The following is a 23,209-nucleotide window of genomic DNA, read 5'->3' as shown; positions in this document are numbered from 1 at the left end:
AATTGTAAGTTATCTCTGAGGACTATACTTTTAAAAATCATAGATCATCCAGGTCATATTTTAAAAAACCGAAAAATTGTTTGAATAAAATATTCGGAATATATTTTCCTTTATATTCCTCTTAATTTTGCTTTTAGCTGAGTTGTTTTCAATTTTTTTTTAACTTTTCTTAATTTTTGTACGAGTAAGGAGTGAAAAAGCTTAAAAAACAAATATATTACAAGAATATATACCTAAACATGTATGTATGCAAAATGCTTTGGATATCCGAAAAAACTAAAAATTTAGAAAAATATCCAGAATTCTGGAAAAAGATAATGAGCAATAGCAGTTATGGATCTGTATAGGAATAAGAATACCATTCCTTTAGGTCTTTAATTGGATTAAGAGATTATGTTTTGCAAAAGATATTATTCAGCTATTCAACAAAAATACAATTGCGCACTCATTAATACCCACAAACTTTAAAGTGCTTAATATTTTTTTGTAAATTAACTGGACTAGACTCGTATATATTAAATTTTTTTATATTCTAGCAAGTAACTTGCTACAATGTTGAAATTCTTACAATCATGGTAAGTCTTAATTGCCTTTAACAATAACATTTATACACAATGCATTAATAAAAATATTGTACGGTTAATTAGACCCGAATCGGCATAACAGGGATAAACTGAAGCAGTGTTCAAGCCGATAGAGGCTGTAATGAAAACTGTTTTTACGGGTCAAACGACGAGAAACGAATTTAAAATTGAATTAAAAAGCATAAAAGCAAATTACTTTTTTGTTTTTCGTAAAATAAATACCATTTTATTATACATAATTTATATTTATATAATAATTAATAATATTATATAGTATATAATAAATTATATATAACATATAAATATAATATATTATATATAATTATATAAAATTAATTATATAACTAATAAATAATTAAGGTCTATTTTAAATAATTTTGGACAATGCAGCTGCATCTCTTAACATTCTATCACGAAGTTGCCATAAAGCCTGGTGGATATTTTCACAACTACTAGTAAACCAGTGTGTGGGTAATTGAGTAGAAGGTAGAGGGTGGTTTTCATTAGCAAGTTCACTCCAGTTACTAAGTTGGTTTCTATTATCACGAAGCCCTTCAATGTATCTAAAGTAATTTAAAACAAGACATACTGTTTCAATATTAAATTAATTAAATATCAAATATTATAATTAATTAAATATTACAACTAATTAAATATTACAGTTATGTTATAATAAAAAAATTAAATAATTTCAATACTAATTACTCTACCTAACATATATTTCCGAATGACGCAATTTTAAAGAACTCTCCGGTGGTGAGACAAAAACAACATCATCTTTAACATTTTGAAGTTGAGCAATTTTTTCTTCAAGTTGCTGAATTTGCTGTTGTTGTCGTTGAACTTGCATAAATAACATTTGCTGCTGTTCGACAGACATGCCTAATCCTACAAGTAAGAAATTCAAAAAAGCATAATTGTTTTAAAAAACATTACAGACTTAATTAAATAAAATGTACCTTGTTGATGCATTGGAATCGGTTGGTGTAATGGGATTTGTTGGTGCGAGGGGACTTGAGGCAAAATTTGCGAGGAAACTGGATTTATAACTGGATTCATAATAGATTGTTGAGATATATTTGTTGCTTGTGCACGAAGTTGATTGTAAGCTAAAACACAAATATCTCAAGTTTGAAACATTTAAAATCATATCGTCTTTAAAACTTTAGACGAAGTTCTTTTTTAATTCACTCGCTATTGTAAATGTTATTTATTTGAAATTTTATAAATATCAAAGTCCATTAAAAGTATGACAAATATTTTATTTTCAAATAAAAATTTATAATCGTTTTTTACCTTACAAACAAATAAGCAAGAGATCTTTGAAATAACATTTTCCAATTTTGTAAAAAAATGGAAAATGTTCCTTCAAAACCACATAAATTTACAGCTAAATATTTTTATTAGTGGAAGATTAACCATATATAATGCTCTCCAACTCTTTTCAAATAATTTGAGATTACAAAAAATAAAAAGTGATCGAACAACAAAACGAACATCTATAAGTTAAAGAACATGTTTGACAAACAGCAAAAACTAAAACATTAATTTCACTTCATTCCAAGGTCGCATATTAGTAAAACTCAGAGAGACAAAACTGACATTAAAATTTAAATGAAAAGAATTTCATTTAAACCATTATAAACCAGATAGCTAAAGAGATATCATTGTTTCAACACCTGTATTGATTTAAATAAATTTAGATACAAGTTAATTTTTAACTTTATCCATAACTTACAGTTGTCAACTTAAATAACATATATATAATTTAATAATAAAAATAATAAATAAACAGTGTAAATTAACAATAAGTAAACAGTATATATCATTTAATAATAAAAACAATAAACAAACCTTGAACAGCAGGCTTCGAGATGTTCACCTTAGAAAAAGAAGAAGGTGCCAATTCAGTTGCAACTGGAGATTTAATAACAGGGTTATTTATAGATAAATTTACTTGCGGGAACTTTGGGGAGGTTTTTATATTGACAGGAGAAAGAGAAGAACCAGACGATGTAGAAGATTCATCCCCACTGCTTTCTTTTGCATCTTGGTCACAAGATTGATTGCGAAGAAAAAAGGACCTTAAATAGAAAAAAATACTAAATTTTTTTTTTTTGCTGAACAAAATATTATAAGTAGAAATCTTGATTAAAATTTTAAACCTTAGATAAGTGATCAATTTGTTAAAACTTTATAACAGGCGTTTAAAAAGCAAAGATACAAAACTGCATACATTACATAAATTATATAAAGCACTGCATTACATAAAACCAACCCGTAAAATAATTGTATAAAGGTAAAAACATTACGCATTTATTTTTTCTTATAACCAAAACTTAAAGTTGAAGTTCCAATTTTAATATATAGTTAAGCAGTTGTTGGAATATTTGAACAAAAATATTGTAATATATACATATATATACATATATATATATATATATATATATATATATATATATATATATATATATATATATATATATATATATATATATATATATATATATATATATATATATGATTAATCTCTGGTGTTGAATAAGGAAAGGAGAATTCATTTTTTGTGCTTACACTTCAAAATTATTTTGCTCCTTATATTTAGTGGATTTTCTCCTTTGTATAACAAAATTTGGTATTTCTCATTCAAATAGAGATTGCAAACTTTTGATGCTGGATTGTATGGTTCGCTTTTGTATGATTGAAAAATTCTGGGGGACATTTGAGCTCGAAAAGGATCTCACTTCGACTCTAAATCAGATAAAACTTTTTTTCTTCAGCTAATTGTTATTGCAACAATCTAGATCTTTAAGAATGGTAATGTACTTGATGAGTCATCTACCTTTGTCTTTTAGGATTAACTCTTACTTCTGATCTTTCTTGGAAACCATATATCAAACCCATTACAAAACTAACATCTACTAAGGTTGCATCTCTTTATTGTGCTCGCCACTTTCTTACTCCAAATTCCATTCTTTATCTCTATAAACCTCAAATCTGTCCTTGTATGGAATACTGTAGCCATATCTGGAGTGGATCTTTGAAGGATGCTCTTTCTCTTTTAGACAAGGTCCAAAAAAAAGATTTTTAAAAAGTTAGAAATGGTTCACATATTAAAGTTTCAAAAGTGTTTCACTGACTCCAAAATATATTTTTTCTTTGCATTCTAGGTTGTTAAATTTAATGATGGCTTGAAGAACAGCATTATTAGACAGGCAATGGTTGTTCATCGGAAATTTAGTTTTGTCAATGCAGTTGCAGGTTTTTTCTTGAATACTTTCTTTTTTATATAAAATGTTTTTATTGTGAAAACAAATAATGGATTTCATGTTTGTCATGCAGGAATTACTTATTATGATTGTGTTTCTATTAAATATTTTATGGAATATGTGGTTAACTGGATAGTGGACGTCAATGAGGTTCAAAAAACCAAAAGTGCAAAAACAAATTTCTCTTTTCCTCAGTTTTGATTGATGATTGCCATGAGGCAATCATCAATCAAAACTTAAAAACTTAAAATAAACATGTTTTACCTGAATGTGTTATTAAAAGTGTGTTGACTGAATAAGAAAAGATGTTGGTTGATCAGGATTTGAAACCAATGAGGAGATTGATGTAAATCGAAAGTTCCATTCACTAAATCAGTTTTTTTACATTCAGCAGTTAACATTTCAGCAAGGTGCTAACCATACAGAGGTTCAAAAAGATGAAGTATATGGGGAAGATATACCTATGCTCGTTGATGAAGTATGCAAACAAAGAGATATTGTTCTTCAATAATCTATTGTTAGGGTTGGTATCGACAACGACCAATGGTCAATTAAAGCTGTTATGAGCCTTTTTCAAGGGTCAATTAAAGTTGTTATTTTTTCAACCAGAAAAACTTGAGGATCAATTTAGAAACCAAAAAGACTCGAGTGTAAACAAAGTTTTTGAAACTTGAAGTTCCATAATATAATTTTTTCTTCTTTTTTGTTTTTAATTATAAATATTTTTAAAAGTTATATATAACATTAATAAGTTTTGTTAACATTAATAGGTTTTGTTAAAATTAAGTTTTGTTAACATTAAGCACTTTTATTCAAATAAGTATTTTATATTGGTGTATTATTTTAATACAACTCTTAATTGGCAATTTTTGTGGACTTTCAGGATTTGTGAAACTTTCTTTTGCAATTTCAAATCTATAATAATTATTATTAGGTTTATTACAAAAGCTTGTAAAATTGCTTTTTAAATATTTGATAATTTTAGCAATTTTAGAACTTTTTCATTAAATTTTCTTAACTATTTTTATTTTGCTTTATCTAGTCTGTAATTCGGGTAATTCCATGTTTAATGACCCAAGTCATGACACCATACATCTCAGATTTTGCTGATTTTTATACAGTTGAGAGTGCTTAGTAAAATAAGAAACCCTTGAAAATTTTAGCCTTTGGCTCCGAAAAGATCTGAGCTATGACTGTTTTACTTTGAGCAGATATAGGCCAGGCCTCTCTTGTCCCCTCAGAATTCCAATGTTTATTTAGAGGTTTCAAGTCATAACTTTTAAAAAATTGGATTTTTTTACTTAAAAATTTTTAACTTGCTATTTTTGTGGGTGGCAAATCCAATGAAATGATCAGAAATGTAAAATGTAAAAAAATACGATTAAATACCTGTAATTAACATTTTATATAAATTTAGGCGATTTTATATATACCTGTTTTTAATGCTTAAGAGACCCACGTCTTGATGATATAAAAAAAAAATTATCACACATCATTCTATATTCATTGATCTTTCAAAATATATAAAGATTTTGATCTGCAAGCATATGGATTTCTATATATGAATAATTGGGTGTGGTCCCCACTTTTCTGTACCAGAATGTTATGATTGATTTTTCCCTACCTGGAGACTAGTTGGAGCTCTGAAAAAATTGGCATTTCTGTAGATATTAAGAAGGGAGGGGGGGAGGAGGGCTGGGCTAAATTGATGATAGCTTCTGGGCTAAATCGATGATAGTTTCTAGTTTCAGGAATCGTTCTACTTAGCTGAAAACGTTTTTTCAAAGTGTTGTGCAATTCTGTGGTCTTTCTATTTCAGTTTTAAAAAAAATAATCCATTTAAGATTTTTTGTACAGCAGTCAAACATTTTATTATAATTCAATATCTGGTCATTTATGGGGCTTTATAGACTTGCGTTTGCAGTTAATTGTTTTACAGTGCCACCAATACCATCACACAATGACTTACCATGACTTGTAGCAAAAAATGTCAACTCTGCATCAATGTCTTTATGGAGACAGATATTGTAAAGATTTTTGTGGTTTTTATACTGTGGTATCTGAACCCTCTGAAAAATAAAGAAATATTGGGATGATTTTCTTTTAAATAGTTAACTATTTGTGTTTGAACTTAATGCACAAAACCAATGTCATGCTCATTATCTTCTGACATGAAGCAAACTGATTTTTCTTTAAGCTGGTCATTTTCGTTTAATAAATAGAGAGTAATGGGGTGTTACATGCATTGACTTTGGTACCAATGGTAACTTTGGATTTCATCTTGAATCACAAGCGTGTAGTTTCTGCAAATTACCTAAAACAATACACCGGTCTTTTGTCAACTTTTCATTTTGTTGCCTTAAGTATCTTGCTTGACATTTTGCAATATAGGAATGAGCTGTTAACTTGTTTATTACCTCTGATAACATTAATTTGTATTCTTCAATTGTTGTTGTCTGACAGATCAATGTTGTTCTGTTTGTTTTCTTTTAAATTCAAAAAGCTTTAAATTATACAATGTAAAACTCTGTTAAAATCCTTATTTTAGATGGATGACTGTTTTTAATCCATATACTTGCAAACCAAAAATCTTATAAGTATATATACTCTTTTTAAACATTTTAAGAAAGATCATTGAATACAGAATGATCAAAAACCGAATGGAACAAATATAAACCAAAAAAAAAATTTTTGAAGACAACATTTTCAAATTTATCTTTACTTTAATAAAAAACAAAAAAATTTTTTTTTTTTGAGAAGTGGGGCATGACCCCCAGTGCCCCTGGCCTTATGGACTCTAGTCATCAGCCCTAGAAACAATTTTAACACAGATTCATCAGGACTGTATATATGGTTTCCATGAAAGGTCAGTAATAAACAATAATCCTAGAAGACACAAAGAACAGGACTCAGTAAGAGTGTTCCTATATAGAAATGTTAACAGTATTGCAATTGTTGTTTGCAGTAAATAACTGAGTTTTGAGTACCAAAAATAGAACCTTGAGGTACCCCAAAAGTTATTGGAAATGAAAAAAGTGTGGCCTTTGAAGATGACTTTAATAAAGGGGTTAGAAAGAATCAATTTGATAATCTTAAAAACTCAAAAAATGTCAAGAGCAAATGCTGTAGCCTCTTCACCTCCATCTAAAGCGCGATAAAATCTTTCTGTCACAGCAGTCAGCAAGTCAGGTGTAGAGCAAAAGGATTGAAAACCATATTCATAGTCTGACAGTAAGTTATTTGACTAAAGATGGGATGTGAGAAATTTGTTGATTAAAGACTCAAAGACCCTGCTAATAACAGAAAGAAGACTGAACGGACAATAATTGAAGGGGTTAGAATGTTCTCAAGAGCTTTTGAAAATGGAAACAACAAATACTATTTTCTAGCAAGCAGGAAAACAAGACTCAGACAAGCACTTAATAATAGTTTAGAGAGAATTGAAGAGAGTTCTCGAGAACAATTTTGTAAGACTGTGACAGGAATGTTATCTGGCCCTCAAGCCGTAAAAAAATTTAATTAAGATATGACTTTAGCAATGGAAGCTGGAGTGATTTGAATATCTAACAATGGGCTGACCTGTTTAATTGGAATGGAAGGAAGAGAATGGCTTTAAGATTTAAGAGATTTAAAAAAAAGTTTTTTGCAAATAATTCTGCCTTATCCTTGGGAGAGGTAATAAGATCAATCCCATAAATGAGAGATGGAATTTTAGACCTACCCTTGTTAATGACGCTGTTGATGAAAGTGAAGATTTTCAAAAAGTCTCTAGAGCCTATGTTTTGAGATAAGATACGAGATTTTGTGGACTGAGAATAATGGATCTTAACATTAGACAGCATCTTTTTTGCATTGATTTCTTGCAATAATAATAGCCGTTTGTTTTCAAGAGAGTTAAGAGTCTTTTGAAAAATATGAAAAAAAGGATTACGATTAGATATAGCAGCTGCACCAGAAGGTGAAAACCATAGAGTAGAATAAGGCTTGACTTGGAACCAACAAGAAAAAATAAAAACTTCCACTCCTGCATGAATCTAGGAGGCTACGTAGGAGACACATTTATCAGCTGAGAGAGAAAAGACATCAAACAGTATTTTCAAGACAGTTCAACAACTGTCAGGAAAAAAATCATGAAAAGAATACCAGTCAGTTTTAGGGTAGTAGTAAATAGTGTTATAATAGGGTGAGTCCGAAAAGAAAGTACGAGTTGAAAGATATAAAGAGATGATTGCATGGTCAGAACCACGGGAGAAAAAGGAGAAATTGAACACAAGCTAGGATAAGAGATAAAACATAAATCAAGGAGTGAAGGTAAATGATTAGGGTCGTCAGAAGAACGAGTCACAAAGTTAACTATTTGAGTAAAAGATTAAGAAATGCTGAAGTTATAGGCTTTAGTGCCAGCAAGGTGCGTGGCGTTAGAGCCAAGCCATTCAGCATAATGAGCATAAAGTCACCAATAACAACAATATTGGCAGAGGGATAAAGAGAAAGAGCATGGTCAATTTGATCAGAAATTACATTTAAAAGTCTTGGGAAGAAAGAGAATGATAAAGAACAAAAAGGCGATAGAGTGAAGAGATGCTAAGCAGAAGCACATAAAAGAATGGTTAAAGGATTGGAACCTAATTTCACGACAAATAGGTGAATTGATGCTTATTAATTGATGATTACCCACAAGCCAAGCATATGACTATTGGAGTCTTTGTAAACAAAAAGATAGTACCCATCAACACTGAGATCAGAATAAAGAATAGCAGAATTTAAATTAGTCTTAATAATAGAAAGCAAGTCTGGTTAATTTTGTAAGAGGTAAGATTCAACTGATGGAAGGTTGCTTTGCAGACCACGAATATTTGTAAAAGATATATTAAAACAGGTAGGTGGTAAGAATGGCTTTTTATATTTAATATTTCAAGTTACTTTTGGCATGATTTAAGTTTAAAGAGAACTTGACTCATTCATAGATGGAGCACGACTTCCAAAGCAATGAGCTTGCAGTTGTCTCAGCCCTACTAATTATTATTAAGTCGTAACATAGGGCTCCTTATGTGGCCTCAACAATGCACACCAAAAGCATTAACAGGGACACTATCCATGGGCAACATAGCACTGTTAGTACTCTGATATTTTGCAGCTGTTGATAGAATCAGCCTCTCTGAGAGCTACCACAGAGTTCGAGAAACCTTACTATCAGCCAGCCTCAGAAACATTAAACTGAGTTTTAGAGATGTACCCTCATTAGAAAATAACAAGAGTTGCATAGCCACTATCAAGGAGGCACAAACAAAAACCTATGAGTAGAGTACAGATAATCCAGCATTCATGATCCTAGGCAGAAAACAATGTAACACAGGTTTACATATATGCCAGCCTAATAGATGAAAAAGGGATTTAAGATTAGTTAGCACAATTATTCTGCTTACCCCCAAAGTCTTTGCCTAGTTAGCTTCCTACAAGACAGTAGCTGGATGCAGTTAACATCTGCCCAAGATAAGTATTTTTATCAAGACACTATCTCTTACCTTTTCTCAACCAAAAGCCCCAAGGCAGGAGATTTTTAAGTTGGAGTTTGTTTCTCCTAGACTTTGCCTAAAACAGCACACTATATCAAGGCAGCAGGACATGGGACAGGTAGTACTGGGTTACATGATACCAGTAGCAGGGTGATCATGATGATCCTGAACCTGACCTGACCTGGAGTAATTAAAAGGAACTACTTCCTGCAAACAGTACCCTTAAACATTAGGCATGATACTTTGGAAATGTATTAGGAAAAATATTATATTTTACAAAATACTAAAGATTAAGGTGAGTATTGGTTTCATAGTCAGTGTAACTAGTTAGCTACACCGCATCAAAACAGATTTAAACATTTAAACAGAACTTCAGCTAACAGAAAAATATAAAGATGATCTACTGTGCCATATAAAAAATGAGGCAAAGAGGCGATATTTTTATTACAAAAGTGAAGCTAAACTTTGTGAAAATTAAATACGAACATTTGTTAACAACAAACACCATTTTCAAACTATAATAAATGTTACCAATAAGTCTTATGAATGAATGTTTATGAAATCTAGAGAAAAGTTAAAAGAAAAATTTGAAAAGTTCTCTCTGAATAAACAAAACAACAATGACAGCCATTACAAATCTATTTAAAAAGTTAAAGATTTTAAATTTAGCTAACTCTGATATAACAATACATCATAAAAAATTACATGATCTCGGTTCAAAATTTGTCCACAATCTAAAAAACATACTTTATTTAGATATTATAACGATTGCTAAATCATCTGAAATCACAGTATAACAAGAAGAAAAAAAAAAGAAAAGAAAATCACAGTATAACAAGAAAAGTCTATAAAAAATAATCTAGATAAAGAACAACGTAAAACCCTTTATGAGATCAAAAACGACAATAATATAAAGATATATCCATTCAACAAAGGATTCAGACTAGTGCACATTAACTCTGATTCTGTCAGCAAAAACACATTAACTCTAAGTCTGTCAGCAAAAACACAAGAACATTCAGGAGGTAAAACAAAATACTCAACCATGATCCAACTCCACAAGTCATTCGTAAAGTTCAAAACACACTCAGACTCAAAACTAAATAAAGCAGGCTAGTTTTCGGTAAAAGAGTATAAAGAGTTTTACTTAAGTCTCATTTGTATGGAGTCATTAAAGCCCACAAGCCTGAAAAAACACCTGATGCAAGGTATCGTAAGCTCCATATGAATGGCTACATACAAAATTTCAAAATTCTTAACTGATATGATACAACTAATCCATAATAAGAATAATACACATTTAAAAAACTTTTTAATAATTTATAAATTTAGCCAAATCATGGAATATTGACAAAGATGAAATTCAAGTGTCTTTTGATATCATTAATTCATATCCTTTAGTCCTAGTAAAGAAAGCAATAATTGTCCTTATTGAGAGATTAAGAAATAATCCTAGTTTTACATCAAAACTTATCTTTGATGAAATAAAAACACTTTTAGATATATTTTTCTTATTGTTATTTTTTATATGAACACAACATTAATGAACTAGAAGATTCTGAACCTATTGGTTTAGGACTTATGGTAGTAGTTGTGGAGTGTTTTTTATAGTTTCATAAAAGCAATGCTATTTCACAAGAGGTTTCCAATAATATTCATGTAAAGTCATTTGAAAGATTTGTCAATGACTCCTATTATCATTTTAACTCTACTGAAGATACAAAAATTTTTAAGTATTACTTATTTTTTTAGATGCCATTAATAATGTCCAAATCTAACTTATGCCATCACCCAAAAAATTTTAATGGAGTTTTTAAAGGATTTGTTCATAGGGCATTATATTTATGCTCTAATAATAATATCAAACAAGAGTTATTATTTCTAATAGACATTTTTGTAGAAAATTGTTATAAAAAAACAAGCCTGGAAAACATTACAAAAAACTGCAAAAAATGCAATTAAAACATATCATTAAAACAAAAATGAAAATCTTATCTTGTATTTACCAACATAAAAAAAATACATACAAAGGAAAATTAAATAATTCAGCAATAGCAGAACATTCAAAAAATTATCATGGTAATTTTGCATGGAACATTAAAAATACTCAAAAAGCAGAGAAATAATTTTATAATAAAAATACTCTAACAGTAGAGAATAACTTTAACATAAAAATAAAAGAGGCACTTGAAATACAATGTCCTTAATGTGCACCTTTAGAAAGTGGTCTGATTCAGGATAACAGGTTATGTCACAAATTCTTTTTACAAACATGTTTCGATATTTGAATAAAAGAAAATATTGCATTGATTTTTTTGTTTTTTGTTTTTAACGGTTTTTTATATTTATATTATACTTGACAACATGGATATCTATACTACCTTGAAATATTATAGTAAAAATTAATTTAAAAATAAAGAGTTACATTCATAGTAAAATTTTTTATTCAATTATTATAATTAATTATATTCAACTCTTCCAATTCTTTAAAAATAATCAGTTAAAAAGCATAACAATAACACCAGAAACACTTTAAAATATTTAAAAAAATTGAGTACAAAATAAAAATAGATCTTTACCTAGATTTTTCATTGCGACATATTCTTTTACCAGAATTTTTGAAGTGAACCTCGCGAATGTGACGCAGCAATCTTGAGTGAGTTAAAAAAGCTCTATAATTTGAAATAATTTGAAATATTTTTATACTAAACTATGATGACTTATACTTAGATATATAAATAATTTTGGATAACATTTGACTTATGTTTATATAAGTAAATTTGATTAAAATTAAAAATTTTTTAGCAGTTTTGAATTTGGCAAAAAATTTTAAGTGTTTTTACACTTACGGCAGATTATTTATTTTGCGCAAACAGCCTCTCCATAGACAACCATATTGCATTCGTAAACCTTAAAAAAGAAAAAAATTTTATAGCAAGATTGTTTAAAACTCATATTCTTTAGACTTATTCTACAAAACAGTTTACTACTACAATAGTCCAAAATACCTTTTTTAGAAAGATGAACTCCTTCCATAACATGCACAATAAGATCAGATCTATCTTCAAATTGATAGTCACAAATGCCCCAGCCACACTCATAAATATATAATGTAGAGGCCAACAGGTTTTTCTGACGCAACTTGTAATCATTTTTTTCTTCGCTTGACATGCCATTCCACTTTTCCAAAGCTTTAGCCTCAGCTTCATCCAGAGAAAAGTTTTCTTTCATCAGTAATGATGTATATTCTTTTTTCATGAGACTATATCCCGACTCCTAAAATTAGCATAAATTAAAAATAAAATACTTTTACTTAATTTTAAATTTCGAAAAATAAACACAAATCTTTTTTTGCAATATAAATCACTCAAGCAAAGAATCTACTTTTTTCAAAAAACAAACCTCTGCTTTTTGTTCAGGAACTGCAATATCTTGCTCTCCCCATGGCATCAACCATAGAGAAGGTCGCTTTAAATGCAGAAAATAAAAAAATAAAAATTACTTAACTTAAAAATAATAAATTTCCAGATACAAATGAACAAAATTACAAAATAACTAATTACTCTGTTTGGATTAATGCTTTCATCAAAGTACCACAGTTCATCATCACGAACATTAGCAGGAAGAATTGCTCTCTAAAAAACTAGTTAAATTAGCAATGCATACATACATGCATACATACATACATTGCATGATTGTTAATGATTGTTAACTTTGTAAAAATGTTAAATGCTGTAACTTAGCAAAAATTCGTAAAATATTATTAATGATCACTAATAGGAACTAGGTATTTATGTAACAACTACATATCTATTTTATTTATTAAAATAATGATTGTCAATATATTTATATACTTTTTATTTATTAAAATACTGATCATCAATGTGTTTATTTATTTTTTAATAAATGTTAATAAATAGTTAAAAAAAATTACACACAAAAAATGTTGTTCATTAAGTAAACCATAACACTACTTGTGCACCATTCTGTACAACATAAAAACAATATTGTAAATATATTAAAATAAAAATGTAAATTATATTAAAATTTTGCAATTATATTATAAGTTTTCAGATAAATAAAACTTAATAACCTCTCCTTATACAGCAACAAACTGAAAAATTTATGAAGTTTAATTATAAACAATGAAAGTACTTTTTAATAATTGTGTTGTAATTTCTCTAAAGTTTATCTGAGCGATGTAAATAGATATAGCTGTTGTAACCACAACAGTACAAATAAAATTAAAACTAATGTTCACTTTATTCTATGCAGTTAGTACGATCATATAACACATTTGTGAATCTGGGTTACAATCATTTTTTATTTAGTTTTATTTTAGATTTATTTTTTAAAAGGCTTTTTACAAAATTGTTAGTTAAAATATTTAATTATATATTATTTTATTAAATATATGCAGTGTTCCATGCCGTTAATAAATCTTGTTATAAAAAAGTGAGATCAAGTAAAAAAATTAGATAAATTAGACGTTTTAATAAAAATATATACAGGGTGGCCACATAACACTTTCATAAGAAAAAAAAAGGACTTTAGATGAGTTTGAGGAGCTGTGGCCACCCTGATATAGTCTAAATTATTTAAAAAACTAATTTAAATAAAAATAAAAAAAAACAGAACAAGCTATTTATAGTTTTCAAAGTAAAGGGAAACAAATTTAACTTGATGTAAAAAACATTTACATGCTCTACTTTTGTTTTACTTTAATATCTTGTTAGTGTTGCAAAAATTAAACACAAAATAAATTTTCAAATATTTAGCATAATATAAGCAAACTAGTTTGTTAAAAAACCATGTTGTTTAATTAACTAAAAAATAAAATAAAATTAACTGCAGTTTTTTTTTTAATTTAAAACAATTTTAACTTCACACCTAAAAAAGGGAGAAGAAAACATTTACAGTAAATTTAAAATTATAGAACTTCTCCAGAAATTTGTTGGTTGTTCAACTGATCAAAACAAAAAAAGTTTTTGTAGTGTAAATATTAAAAAATTAGTAAAATTCTTTTAAAATTTGTTTTTAAAATTTGCTTAGATACATTTATATTTATTTACTTTTTCACAAAGCTAATGAACTTTTAAAAAAAGTAAAGCTCTGAATCAAAAGAATTAAATGAAATCTGAACTAAAAGAAATATAAAGCTAAAGAAAATCCCAGACTTTAAAGACAAAGATGAAAACAAAAATTTTTGAAAAAATTGCAGCTAAAAGAATAAAAAGAATGCAGAAAGAATGAGAAGCAGAAAGAGTGCAGAAAGAATGAGAAAGTCTTAACATCAAAAAGACTTCTTCTATGGAAACAAAGACTTCATATGCTAATGTTCAAGGTAAAGAAAAGTATGTGAAAAAAATTAATTGGTCTCTCTTCTCAAAAGTCCTGTACAGAAGAAAGAACTTTTGTGTTGTTTACTGAATAAAATTCAACCATAAAAATACTTCATAATTTAACAAACAATCTCAGAGAGAACAACAAACAAAAAAGTGCGAGTTTAAATTCAAGACATGTAGTATACACTAAAAGAAGTTTTTAAGGAATTTAAGTTAAAGCATAAAGATATTAAAAAAGTCAAAATTTTGTTAGTTGAGACCAACTTAGTTAGATGTTAAAATAATTCAAAATTTTTTAAACTTATGTTTGATGTGTATCATCAATTTCTGATAGCGTTTATGATATGTGTTATGTTTTTGTTTTTTTTTAATTTTTTTTTTCAAGATCTTCGCTTCCAACAAGGCCGCAAGCAACCACTATTAGAGTTGGTAGTTACTAAAAGAGGAAAGATGAAGATTGTAGAGCAAGATAACAATTAACAGATAACTTAAAAGATTGCAAATTATATAAATCAGAAAAGCAAGATGAAGGAAGTGAATTCCACTGATGTTTGAGGAAAAAAACTAGAGGAATAAGGGTTTTTGGAGCATTTAGGAACAGTCACAGAAAAAAAAAGAGACTTAATTTAATGACGAGTAACACGAAAATGAATTTTAGTAGATGGCACAAGAGACGCTAGCTCTTTAGACCAGTGCCTATTATAGTATTTGTAGAAAAGAGAAAGAGAAGCAACATTACAACAATGTGATAATGGTTGGAGGTTGACTGCAAGAGCAGGTCCAACTATGTTTACAATGCGTTTTTGCACCTTGTCTAAAAGAGAAAGGGCATTATTAGAAGATCCGCCCCAAATATGGCAACAGTATTCCATACAAGACCGGATTTGAGATTTATAGAGATTTATGTTCTTGGCATAAGTGCGGATCTCTTTGCCAATATAACTGTAAGACATCTAATAGTAGTCATCTTTGAGATGGCGAATATTTGTGTGACGACGAACATGAACTTATATTCTTCATTTCAAAGATGTTTTATAGTTATCTGAATTCAGACGTCTAAAAGTGTTAACATTTTAGATTCTAAAAAGGCGTATTTGTGCTTACTGGGTATTTAACACTTTTTATTCGAAAAACTCTAAAAATTTGTGTTTCATCAACATCAACGTCAGATTTGTTTTAAATTCGGATTGCACTAAATAAAGTATTTATAAACGTCTCCATATGTTGGTAAGACCCATGCACCACTTTTTATTGCCGATCTGATTCTGACCTTTAAAAGATAGAGGTCGGCATATTATTGCCAACCTCATTTTTACTAATTCTGAGGGTTGATATATATATATATATATATATATATATATATATATATATATATATATATATATATATATATATATATATATATATATATATATAAATTAGTAAAAAACACTTATCTAACTTTTATCTTCCTTTCGAAGATAAAAGTTAGATAAGTGTTTTTTACTAATTTATTATTGCTCTGTTCTTTAAGAACATTGAGCACTCTATTTGTAAAATACACTAACATAATTTACACATATATATATATATATATATATATATATATATATATATATATATATATATATATATATATATATATATATATATATATATATATATATATATATATATATATATATATATATATACTTACTTTGACTTTCCTCCAACATTTGCGTGTTGTCAGAAAGTAAAAACCATTAATTTAACTACAAATTAATCGTTTTTTAAAAAAACCGCAAAAACGCAAATTTAATTGAGCAGAATGTTTTTAAAAACATTCTTAATGTTTTTAAAACATTCTGAATATTTTTAAAAATATAAACAATGTTTTTATTTTTATTCTTTTAATAAAATGTTTTTATTTTTATTTTTTTAACTGTAAATCATGCATGGAGTGTTGCTACATTGACTATCTTATAGCCTGACTCGCAACAAAGTGCTGCTACATCGACTGATAATTAGCCTGACTTGCAACGAAGTGCTGCTACATCGACTGACAAATAGTCTGACTTGCAACAGAGTGTTGCTACATCGACTATTTTATAGCCTGACTTGCAAGGAAGTGCTGCTACATCGACCGATGGTTTGGTTGGAGGAGGCAGTCTATCGAGTAACAAAAAAAAAATTCCGATCTTGCATATTCATTTTTACTTTTTGTCAACAAAACTTTCTGACAACCAGTTAGGAGTTATGTGTAAAGTATAATATAAGTATTATACTTTACATATAAGGAGTTATGTGTAAAGTAAAATATAAGTATTTATGTATTAAAAAGTTATGTGTAAAGTGCGTGTGTATATATTTATTTATGTTTGTGTTACACACAAACATAAATAAATATATACACACGCACTTTACACATAACTTTTTAATACATAAATACTTATATTCGATTTTATTATCTTGCTTTTTTTCTGTAAGTAGTCGTTTTAAAAAGAAATTTAAAGACCTTAAATCCTTTTGTTCTTCTTCTGAATTTCATTTCTTCTTCAATATATATCGCACTACATATGTATACATGCTTTTCATCAATTTCTGTTGGTCGCACTAACAAAAAACAAAATATTATAACAGAAAAAGGTTTAATAAATCATGATATTTTTTTAAGAATTCTTTATTAAATTTAACTATTGTAATTATTTATAACTATTAAATTTATAAAAAAAACTAAATATTCAAAAAAATAATGAGTTTAAATTTTTGATGAGTTTAATTTTTGATGAATTTAAAATGAGTTTAAATTTTTGTGAAGCAAAAATGAGTTTAATGAAGAATAATTTTTTAGAAGAATAATGAGTTTAAATTTTTGTGAAGCAAAAATTTAAACTCATTATTCTTCTAAAAAATTACATTTCAAAAAAAATTATTAGATTAGAAATTGGTAATCTATAAAAGCAAAACATCAAATGATAAAAAAAAACAACAACTAATAAAAAAGTTTAATAACAAAAAATTAAAAGTAAAATTGAACTTTTTAATTTTTTTAAATTTATACTTACAAAACTGATAATCTCGCAAGTTAAGTATTGCACATTTTCCTGCAACTTGAGAAAGCATTTCAACACATTCCACTGTGCTTTCAAAGCATTCTTTTTCATAAAACAATTGAGTTGGAACATGCTTGGTATCCTCAGGTGTGAGGTACCAGTTGCCTTGAAAGTATGGAGTACCACTGTAATAAAAATGAGTTACCTATTTAAATATACATCAAAAAATATAATAAAACATTCACAAACTATTATTTTTGTTTAGTTATGAAATATAAACTTCCAATCGATTAAAACAATAAAGTTGTGAAAGTTTCACAATTTATACAAACTACAACCACCATCAACCATTTTTATTAATTCAGCACTTTGAACTACGAACACTAGTGTTTGAACATTACCTACTTTCATATCAGATGCATCAAAACATAACATAACAATTACAAACAACAAAAATTTGATCATTTATAACAAAGGATTTGCATTAATTCAAACAAATTTAAAGATTTTCATAGATAGATAAGATAACTAAAACTATATTGCTAACCAATATATTAGTTAAAAAGTGTGCACATGTATACACACACACACACACACACACATATATATATATATATATATATATATACATACATTTTTCTCATTTTACACTGTGTTTCATCAATAAAGAATCATCAGAAATGAAAGATCAAATTAATAAAACTTCAATTTATACCAAAAATTAAATTACAGGAAGTCGCAAATGTCTTAACTACTTAACTACTTATTTTCTTGCCTGCATTTAGAAATTAATTCTGATTTTTTGTTTAATAAACATTCTTGGTTTGCGTGTGTAATTATTTCAAATTTTCTTGAAGGCAGAGTATAGATTTTTTGGAAATATTGTTATATGCAGGCGCTGTTTTAAAGATGGACCAATTCAGTATAAAATCATCAATATTTTTATCTTTTAATTCCCAATTAATAATTTTTATCTTTATATATTTTGACAGCATGGTGTCTTTTGAATACTTTTTATTTTTAAAAGATTGCCTATGATTGGCAAAATGTTTTTTCCATTCACCCTCTGTTATGCCAATATATTGTTTATCAGGTACATTCTTGGAGAAAATACCACATTTTTTGATAAACAACTTCCACTCATTGGACAATTGTTTTTTTGTTTACAATTACAATTTTCTGTAGTTTTTTCATTTCGATTTTTTTGTTTTGTTTAACAAAGCATTATTGTGACCTTTTATAATTCTTTCCATATTTTTTGTACAACTGTGGCTAACTTTAATTGTATTTTAAATTAAAAATTTTATGTAATTTATTAGAAGGTGGGAAATGCTTATCGACCAATTTTCTACAAATTTATAATTGCTCTGTTCTTTTAAGAACATTGAGCACTCTATTTTGTAGAATACATTTTAAAAATTGTTTAAATATATAAGGCTCATTATTAAAATTTGTTGAGCACTCTTAATTGTATTTTAACATTTTGTGTAAATATGGAAACTAATAATTTCACTTACTCGTTGAAAAATATACCTATACTAGATAAAAAAAGTTATACTATTTCTTTGATTAAAAAAGTTGAGCATTTAATTAAAAGAATTCGTTGGAAAGCCCATTTTTTCTTAAAACCAAATACAAACACAGATGATGTATTATTTTTTGTTTTAATATCTGTGTTTTTACACAGATGTTAAAACAAAAAATACCCCACCTTTTATGCCTGATTTAGAAAACTTTGAAAATGACCTATTGCATTTAATCTATTTTTATACAGAAAACAAGGAGTACCAAAATTATTGTTAGCTTTTCAAGCTAAAAACAAATTTTTCAACACATCAATGATTGAACGAAGCAAATCTATTTTTTGTTTTTTATTTCAGTAAGTATTGTTTAATTTTTCATTCTTATTTCATAAAAAAGATGTTTATTTTTGAAAACAAAAACAAAAATGATTGAAAAAACAACAACCTTGAATCGGTCCATATTTTATCAATTTTTGACATCAGCAAATAATCTTCATCACATTTTACATAAACACCATCACCTAAAAATAAACACCAAAAGCTTACATAAACACATTTATTTAGAATAAATGTCAACAGCTTAAATAAACACCAACAACACACATAAAAAATTACTTAACTGTTTTATTGAAAATAAATTTTATCTTTATATAATTTTATAAAGTGCACATACCAATTTTGTAACTATCGGTATCAGTGACATACTTTTCATAGTAAGTGCAACCACTGTCTGGGCTAGATACTTCTGTTTTACAATGCTTTTAAAAAGACAATAATTAAGTAATCAAACAAACAATTTCAAAAGTTTTATAAACACTTGAAGGGCACTTTATGATTCTTCTAATAAAAAACTGACATTTACAAAAAATGATAGATAATTCTTAAGATTCTTTTACTTCAGGTAATTTTTTTTCGCAAACCATTCATTAAGTTATTTATTGATGAAATACCATATTTTAAATTACCATGAAATGGGCTTGGATTGCTCACCAAGTATTCAAAAACTTTATTAATTTAAAGGAAACGAAAAAAAAAGCTTGGATACTTCTATCATTTGACATTTGAGTTATAATATTTAAATAAGTTCACTGATTTAAGTATTTTGAGATTAAAAAAACAAACTATATCGTCACCTTAGAGGGCAAAAGTCTAACATCCATAATGATAAATTTTACAAGAGAACAAAAAGAAAATTTAAGAATATAGTATAAACCAAGAGTTCTTCATTTTGTAAATGTTTTGTAAAAAATGTAACCCTAATTGGATTATCGCTAGGGTAGGGCCTAACGGGTAATCCAATTCTAGCCTATCATAACAGATGGCACCAAAATAAAGGCTTGGAGTTGGTACCTTAGCCCTTTAAGGTATCAATATATATTAAGGTATAATACATATATTTTTTAAAAATTATTTTAAAACAAAAAAAAGGTTTGCACATAACAAATATTTTTATTTAAAAAAAACTTGAATGAAAATTTAAAATGTTATTAAACCAAAACATAAAGAAAAAAAAAATTATTTGTGATATAAACTTTATGACTTGAATATGACTTACTTCTTCTTTAGGGTGCTCATAACCAACAGTTGACTCAATAACTTGATTGCTTTTGTCACTTTTGTCACTTTGTGAAAACTGACTACTCTCTGGAGTAATGGTTGAAAAACGTTTGATAGTTAACAACTGATCACGTTCAACAAGAACCACATGAGCTGAATGTGGTAGAAATGTCTATATAAAAGATACAAACTATTATTTTGTTAGATTAAAACAATAAAAACATTTAAATTTTTTTACTGTTTCAAACTTTGTTTAAATTATTTGAAATTTAATTTATAAACTTTTTTTGTAATAGGTATCTAAATGCTTAAATGGGTTTAGGCCTCCTCAATTTTACCCTTTGCCCCATTTGTGACCCTTATCATTTTTTTCAGATTTTATAAACACTCTTTTCTATTTTTATAGAACAAATACTCTTCAATAAAAAAAACTTTGTAACGCCCATCTAAAATGCTTAAATGGGCTAAGACCCTCTCAATTTTACTGTTTTGCCCCAATTATGACTAGCACTTTGTTCAGATTTAAAAAAACTATTTTCTATTGTTTCAAGACAAATACTCTTGAATAAAACTTTATTTGAGTGACACAACACAAAACCTCTTTTTGGCAGACTCTTTGGTCACCAGTGACAATAAAGTTCATTATTTTTCATAGTTCTTTGCTAATTATTATTAAAGTCAATTATATATATAAAACGTTAAACCTCTGAAAAATTATCATTTTGTATAAATAAATTTAATTTAAAAAGAAAAAAAAAGGTACCTTCACTTTTTTAAATGATTTCATCTTCATATTATATCTGCTTTCATATACAAATACATCTTTGTCTTCAAACCCCTAAAAAAAAAAAAAGTTATAGTCACATTCATAAAAGCCATATCCAAGAAGCTTTATTGGTTATAATTGGTTGAAAGATTCACAGTAAGCCAAGCAAGTCTCATAACTAGACAGCAATAATTAAACTAAAATTATATTCAAGAGTTTAGGTATATAAACCCAACTGCATGCTTTATGCACAATAGGTGCAAATGCTCTACCTGGATTCAAAACCCTCTAAGCATGAGTTAACTTTTTAAAACCTTTTTAGGAAACTTAGCTACCTCAACTTTGGCCTTTAACATTAAAAAATCAAAAATACCTACTTCAGGTCTGTACTTTGGATAGTCTTTAACATTCATGACATAACACTTTCCTATAACTCTTTGGAAAGTCATATAGCTTGAATGCAGATTTCTAAACACCTCCTGCTCCATAAATTTTCTTGAAGCTAAGTGAAATGTGTCCTCTGGTCGAAAATACCAATTTCCATATAACCCCTTTAATTATATATATGCATATTATATATATATATATATATATATATATATATATATATATATATATATATATATATATATATATATATATATATATATATATATATATATACATACACACACACACATATATATATATATATATATATATATATACATATATATATATACATATATATGTATATATGTAAGTATGCATGTATGTACATTCGTACGTATGTATGTATGTATGTATGTATGTATGTATGTATGTATGTATGTATGTATGTATGTATGCATGTATGAATGTATGTATGCATGTATGTAAGTATGAAACATTCATTTTGACTTTATTTAAAGATACCATTTTTGTTTAATATGAGTTTGCTCAAATTACCCAGTGTTTTTCATTGAAATTACCAAATTCAAAGTCTTAAAATTACAGCGGTTTTAATTGCTTTTTGAACAAAAGCAAAATATAGTAAAAATTTTTAATATTTTAACAATACTAAATATCTTTCTGTAATTTAAATTCAAAAAATTTTATAAAAATAAATTTTTTTGTGAATAAACAGTTTTTAGGGATCATTACTTGATCCCTAAAAACTGTTTATTCACAAAAATTTTGGATCCAGCAAAATTATTTTTGAAAATATTCCAATTTTCGCGTAAGGTACTTATAATAGCCTAATCTATCCTATGTATGTATGTATGAATGTATGTATGTATGTATGTATGTATGCATGCATGCATGTATGAATTTATGAATGTATGAATGTATCACTGTATAAAAAATACTTTAACCAAAAACTTGAAAAAAATATATACTTCTAATCCATTTTCTTGTTTCCATATCTTTTCAATAGAAACAATATGAGGGGGTCTATTGTTTTCATCTGTACTCATATAAACAAAATCTCCAACTGAATAATTAATTCCATTAAAAACAATAGAGTTTGCATAAGTCAGAATTTCCTCATCTGGTTGCTATAAAGTAATATTCAGTATTCATTCTATTAAAATGCAGTAATATATATATATATATATATATATATATATATATATATATATATATATATATATATATATATATATATATATGTAT

General features: G+C 27.3%; 1 protein-coding gene across 1 annotated transcript in view; it reads right to left on the bottom strand.

Annotated features, from left to right (window-relative positions):
- Nucleotides 1-771: 771 nt before the first annotated feature.
- The window catches only part of LOC100211060 (protein polybromo-1), a 55,395-nt gene continuing 32,957 nt past the window's right edge, over nucleotides 772-23,209 (bottom strand). The window contains exons 22-38 of the mRNA XM_065817535.1: nucleotides 22,933-23,091; nucleotides 21,952-22,125; nucleotides 21,572-21,646; nucleotides 20,807-20,980; nucleotides 19,925-20,009; nucleotides 19,697-19,772; nucleotides 17,741-17,913; nucleotides 17,191-17,288; nucleotides 12,933-13,004; nucleotides 12,772-12,837; nucleotides 12,378-12,645; nucleotides 12,219-12,279; nucleotides 11,949-12,041; nucleotides 2,439-2,668; nucleotides 1,544-1,693; nucleotides 1,295-1,472; nucleotides 772-1,147 (exon numbers count right to left, since the gene is read on the bottom strand). Coding sequence (XP_065673607.1) covers nucleotides 952-1,147; nucleotides 1,295-1,472; nucleotides 1,544-1,693; nucleotides 2,439-2,668; nucleotides 11,949-12,041; nucleotides 12,219-12,279; nucleotides 12,378-12,645; nucleotides 12,772-12,837; nucleotides 12,933-13,004; nucleotides 17,191-17,288; nucleotides 17,741-17,913; nucleotides 19,697-19,772; nucleotides 19,925-20,009; nucleotides 20,807-20,980; nucleotides 21,572-21,646; nucleotides 21,952-22,125; nucleotides 22,933-23,091 — 2,328 coding nt within the window. The 3' untranslated portion in view covers nucleotides 772-951. The remainder of the gene's footprint in view (nucleotides 1,148-1,294; nucleotides 1,473-1,543; nucleotides 1,694-2,438; nucleotides 2,669-11,948; nucleotides 12,042-12,218; nucleotides 12,280-12,377; nucleotides 12,646-12,771; nucleotides 12,838-12,932; nucleotides 13,005-17,190; nucleotides 17,289-17,740; nucleotides 17,914-19,696; nucleotides 19,773-19,924; nucleotides 20,010-20,806; nucleotides 20,981-21,571; nucleotides 21,647-21,951; nucleotides 22,126-22,932; nucleotides 23,092-23,209) is intronic.

The sequence above is a fragment of the Hydra vulgaris genome, chromosome 14 (genome assembly GCF_038396675.1).
Source record: "Hydra vulgaris chromosome 14, alternate assembly HydraT2T_AEP".
Taxonomy (NCBI): Eukaryota; Metazoa; Cnidaria; class Hydrozoa; order Anthoathecata; family Hydridae; genus Hydra; species Hydra vulgaris.
This window is presented reverse-complemented; position numbering and strand designations above follow the sequence as displayed.